This window comes from Triticum urartu, chromosome 2 (genome assembly GCF_003073215.2).
Source record: "Triticum urartu cultivar G1812 chromosome 2, Tu2.1, whole genome shotgun sequence".
NCBI lineage: Eukaryota > Viridiplantae > Streptophyta > Magnoliopsida > Poales > Poaceae > Triticum > Triticum urartu.
In genome coordinates, this window is record NC_053023.1 from 115,036,403 (window position 1) to 115,042,534 (window position 6,132).

The 6,132-nt window shown below is 42.2% G+C and overlaps 1 protein-coding gene across 1 annotated transcript; it reads left to right on the forward strand.

Moving 5' to 3' along the window:
- The first annotated feature begins 219 nt into the window (after nt 1-219).
- Nucleotides 220-1,477, forward strand: LOC125541239. The gene is made up of 2 exons (XM_048704696.1): nt 220-724; nt 819-1,477. The coding sequence occupies exons 1-2, from the start codon at nt 338-340 to the stop codon at nt 1,242-1,244; spliced, it is 813 nt and encodes a 270-aa protein (XP_048560653.1). The 5' UTR covers nt 220-337; the 3' UTR covers nt 1,245-1,477.
- The last annotated feature ends 4,655 nt before the right edge of the window (nt 1,478-6,132 follow it).

Sequence of the window (6,132 nt, forward strand, 5' to 3'; positions counted from 1 at the left end):
CAAACCAAACAATTTCCAAACCTCCACTGCCACCGGGCACACGAACAGGAGGTGCCGTAGTGTTTCAGGACCATCATGACGTACTGGGCATTGTGGCGACATTTTAATGTGCCTGTCAGACAGGTTTGCTCGGCAAGGTATTGAGCTTTTGCGTGTTTGCCTTAGCTATAATCTCTCGGTTTGTTTAGTCTTAATTGGACCCGAAACCGACATAAAAGTTGGACCCGGCCACAACTCCCCTACATATACTATTTCAGATCAGAGGAGAAGAAGCACCCAGATCTTAGTTCTGAGATTCAGATCAGCAACAACCAAACAGCAAATTAACCTGATTAGCATGGAGATCCCGGTTCGAAGGGACGTGATAATGATTCGCCGCGTCTACGGCGACGACGCCGCCACGGCAAGCGTGGCACGCAGCCTCCTCGCCCCGGTCGCGAACCAGCTCTCCGGGTCCGGCGACACCTCCGACCTCCACCGCCGCCTCGTCCTGGTCCACCTCCGCTCGTTGAAAGGCCCCGAGGACGTGCGCGCCGCGTTCGACGGCGTCGAGGCAGTCGCGATCTGCATCCTCCTGATGAGGGCGGTGGTCGTCTTCGAGACCGAAGCCGGCGCCGCGCGCGCGCTGCAGGAGCCCGCCAAGGAGGCGATCGGACCGTGCACGGCGGTCCCGTCTCTAGACTTGGCCGCCGGATGCCATTTCATCCCCTACAAAATAATCAAGGTCTCCATCCGCAAAATCTCAAACTTTACGTGCTTGGCTAGGTAAACCTGTTAATCAAATATGGGCTAACTTGGTTTGTGATTTAACCAATCAGGTGTCGGCTCCTGCGGGGGCATCCGGCGCGCCGCCGCCGCCGGAGCCAAGCATGGAGGATCGCGCTCGGGCGTTTCAGGAGATGTGTGAGCTGAAGCCGATGATCGACTACGACGGCCCAGCTGAGTGGAAGACCTGTAGGCCTGGCATGACGACCATCATGCAGTTCGCGCCGTCGGCGGATTCGTTGGTCCACGGCCCGACGCTTGGAGGCGGCGGCTATCTGTGGATGCACGGCAGCATGGTCACGTACTACCATGCGGAGGCCGGCAAGCCGAGCGGCAGCGAATTCAATAATGTGTCGATACGGGTCAAGCAAGAAGAAACACACCCAACCAAAATCCGTGTCACGCCTCTCGAACCGCTCGTTTACGTTAATCAGTTCGGGCACTTATTTTGTGTTACTCCGACAGCAGGACCTAGGTAGAATCTTCAGGTCCTAGTAGCCGATGAACTTGTATGGACTACTTACATGATGTTTAGGTTATGTTCCCTACACCCTTGTTTATTTGTTAGTATTTTTTTAAATGGGTTTGTCTAAGTCACATCTAGATGTAATATAATTATGTCATATCTAAGTGGACATCATCTTCCTTTTCATTTTTCCACCATCTCCACAATCCCTCTTTTGTTCTTTATCGCTTAAAATTAACGACTGTGTAAGCGGTCATCGAGCCGGCCAGTCCTATTTGTAGACCGAAAAGATTGCAATACAATAGACATCGTTCTTGTTTGGGTTATGTTGACTACATCGTTCTTCTTTGTTTTTTAAGAGTTTGCCTAGATTACATCTGGATGTGACATAATTATGTGTCACATTAATGAAGAAAATATCGTGCAGTGAAACAGACCCCGCAAGGCTGGACGGCAAAGCAGAATATTCGTGAGATTTGTTCCGCCGCTGCCAGTGTCGGCCATTAAACCGAAAAAAGCAATCACCCAAATTACAATAACTAGTCATCAACCCGTGCATCCATACCTACGGGCTAGTTTTTCAAATGGTACATAAGTTAAATACTTTTAGTGAACATTTGTTGTTTGCAGCAAATAGAAGAGTGCAGTTGTTGTGTGCAAAACATTGAATGAATGATCAATGATATCGTGAATTTATTTATTTAACACACATTAGCTTGTTTTATAACCGTCAGTATTTTTTATATTTCATTCTACAACAAATGCCAAAATTTTGTGTAGGCAACCGCGATATAAACTAATGCCGTATGAGTAACTTAATTTTTAGTGATAAGTGTCATAAAATATATGGTATTTCCTTCACTAAATATTTCTCCTATTTTTTATCATTACGGCTTTGGATTAAGCATGAGGTTATATATTTTGCTTAGACTCGTAAAATAAAATATACCTATCACCGTGCATTTCACTTTTTTTTATATAATGATCTTAGTCCACACACACCAAATACTAAAGAACCAATGTCTGGATCATACCAGGTTTGTGCATTCTTAGTAACAGACACATCAAAGTCTCTCCTCAATGTTCAATTTGCAAGTCTGGATCGGAAGATATTCGCCATCTGGTTTTCACATGCATGCGGGCAAGAGAAGTATGGAAATCTCTTGGCTTAGAAGAGATTATTGATAGAGCTTTATGTACTGATTGTTCGGGTTCTGCGGTCTTAGAGGAGATTCTTCAGAGTTCAATAAGGAGATCACCAGTTCTGGGACAACTTGGTTTACATGAAACTGTCGCTGTGGGAGCTTGGTATATCTGGTGGGAGCGGCGGCAAGCCCTGAAAGGTGAAACTGTGAAAAATGCACCGAGTTCGGCCTTCGCTATTCAGGCAATTAATGCTAATCATGTAGTTCGTCCAAGTGCTCCGGTTCCTATAGTAAGATGGCAAAAACCACCGATAGGACACTATAAACTGAATATAGATGCTTCTTTCTTCGATGATAGTACTGGCGCCGTAGCTGCAGTTCTTCGGAACTATCGTGGAGAAGTGGTGGCTGGGGCGTCTGAACTCATAGATCACATCATAAACGCACCAACTGCAGAGGCTTTGGCGCTGAGGCAGGGTCTGAAGTTACTCTATGAAGCGGGCTGTAGGAAAATTGCGGTGGAATCGGATTGCTTAGAACTTATCGATGCTTGCAATGGGAATACGGAAATCTTAAGCCCCTATGCGCCAGTGTTGGCTGACTGCTTTCAGTTAGCTCATGCTATTCCGTCGATCTCCTTCAGCCATTGTCCAAGGGAAGCCAATGGATTGGCACATTTTCTTGCAAGATTTTCTTTTGATCATCAGACTAAGTACGAGTGGGTCACTGGTAGAAAAAGGGCCTTGGTCACTGGTAGAAAAAGGGCCTTTAGTCCCGGTTCTGGAACCGGGACTAAAGGGTCGGTACTAATGCCCTGACCCTTTAGTCCCGGTTCAATCCAGAACCGGGACTAAAGGCCCTCCACGTGGCCGGTCCACCTTTAGTCCCGGTCCGGTACTAAAGGAAATTTTCTGATTTTTTTTTAATTTTTTTTGAAATTTTTTTATTTTCAAATTTCTGAATTATTTTAACCTCTAATCTCTAATCACCCCTCATCACTGCTCAATTTAATCTCTAATCACCCCTCATCATTCCAAATCATCTAACTTCCCGAACGGTCACCCATCCTCTCACTACTCCAGCCTGAGCACGCTTAACTTTCGGGTTCTATTCTCCCTCGTTTCCAAGTCTGTACTTGTTGTTTTCCTGACAATAGTAAGATGTCAATCCTATTAACCCTCAGGAATTTAGCTTGAGCATGAAGTCACATATTTCACTGTTTGATTTTTGAAACTATTGTTCTAAAAAACAATAATTTTTTAGTAACACTAATATTTCTTGAATAAGTAGTTTGACCATTGTTTGACCATAGTTTGACCATAGTTTGACCAGATTTGACCAAAATTCAAAAAAGGTGAAATAATTATTTAATAACACTAATATTCTTGAATAATTATTTAGTAACACTAATACTTCTTGAATAAGTAGTTTGACCATAGTTTGACCAGATTTACTGAAAATTTAAAAAAACTGAAATTTGAGCATAACTTTTTTTCCTTTTGGAATTTGAGGATTCTACAAATTTGCAAACAAGCCGTAGGCGGTCTCCATCGGATGTAACTTTTCGAGTAGATGATTTTTCATATAAAAAACTTTTTAATCCGAATTCGTATGCAAAAGTTATGCCCATTTTACAAATTCCAGAGAGATTTTGTAAATAAAGTCGAAATTCATATTTGTAAATTTTCCCAACAACTAGACCACATATCACATGGGAAACTTATTTTATTTTATTTTTATTGACATTTCCATCATTTTCTTTTGTTTTTTCTAAAACTGAAAAGGCGGTCCAGGGGGGGGGGGAGTTTGAAAATGGGACCTTTAGTACCGGTTCGTGCCATGAACCGGTACTAATGCCTCAAAGCCCATTAGTCCCGGTTGGTGGCACCAACTGGGACTAAAGGTCTAACCTTTAGTACCGGTTGGTGCCACCAACCGGGACCAATGGGCATCGCACCCTTTAGTCCCGGTTCGTGGCACGAACCGGGACTAAAGGGCCCAGGTGAACCGGGACTAATGCCTTAGCCGCACAAACCGGGATAAATGCACCCATTGGTCCCGGTTCTGGACTGAACCGGGACTAATGGGCTTACCCGGCCTGGACTAAAGCCCCCTTTTCTACTAGTGGGTGGACGCTGCTCCCAATTTCTTGTTATCACATGTACGACTCGATGTAACTATGCCACAGAGTTAATAAAAGTGCCTTAAGGCTTTCCCCTAAAAAAAGAACCAATGGAAATTGTACTTTTCCTCGATGGACCTTAAATTTTTGCGGTTCTCTCCCTCTAGCCTCTACATGCTGGCACCACCCATGGAGCAGTGTTTCCACCACCTTTTACATATTGTTACATTTTCTTGTTGATGATTGGTTAAAGTTTCTCGTAGCAATGTATGCTTATTTCCTCATGGCAGAAGACTTGAATCCTCGTATATTTGTGTGTGATTTTGTCAAATAAACATACATAATTGTTCAATCAGTGCATTCGTACGGTTAAATCTATGGGAAAAGGGTTTCCTATCTTCACTAATATACCACGGAATTGTTCCAAAAAAATACCATGGAAGGGCGTCAGACTTAATGCCACAAATATAAAACACACATGTAATTGGTCTAAACGAAAGTGACATGTATATAGGTTTGAAAATAATTGTGTCAAGGCTGCTAAACTAACCGGTAGCATTCCTCCAGTCCATTGGATTTCTAGCATTTATTAGTAATGAGTCTGATTACTCCAGTATTAATTCAATGTAGAGCATGCTTATTTCATGTTGTTAAAACTTGTCATCCGACACATTACATGGAATTTACATAAACTCAGTGTATAGATGAATCTTCCACATTGACCGTGACCACATTACCCTTGTGTTTGCATAAACGTGAATTGTGTGCAAAGAAGTTCCTTTATGGATGGCGAAACCAAAACTTCAAGTGACACATAACTTATTGTTTTCTCTTCTACTAAAACACTAGATCATGTAAGGCGCGCGTTGCGGCGCCCGTCCTTTTTTAAAATAGAATGGTAGGTACTTCTATAAGATATGTTAGTCATTTTGAACGTGCCTGCCCATTTTTAAAATAAGAATGGTAGATAATTTATGAGAATACTAAGATATGACATGAAATCATTTTCAAAGAAACATAAAGCTACATGGTAAAATTTGTAGCAAGATTATTAAGAGTAAAACTTGAGTATGTAAGGTAGTGTTGCTCAATCCTAGTCCTGATGCATGAAAATGGTGGGCGTGATGGTCAGTTGTATTTGGCGGAACAAATTGGATTTTAGAAAACTACAAATCTGAAGGAAACCATTCATGAAACACACCATCCTTGCTTCATACAAGCTTTAATTAGTGAAACAAAAACACCAAATATAAAGAAACTTGACATCAATTTTGTAGTTCTCCATGGCATAATAGCAATGCTCTACCAACCACCTCCAAGCAGCTCTGCGTCATTCTTCACTACAACCATCATCAGCACCTCAATCATGCATCAACGACAATTCTATAAAAAACGACACTCCATCTATCTTATTTGCTAGAAAGTAGATTGCATACAAGTTGATACCTAATATATTATTCAAGGTAAAGAGAACTCTTGTTTCTTTTGTTACAACATTCAGATCGGAATTTGCAGCATGAAGTCAGAGAAAATTCATTTCCATTCGAATTCAAAGACAATATTGAGATATATTGTGTGAACATGGCCATGCTAAAAACATAGTAATGGAAATGAAATCATCTGATGGAAATGTC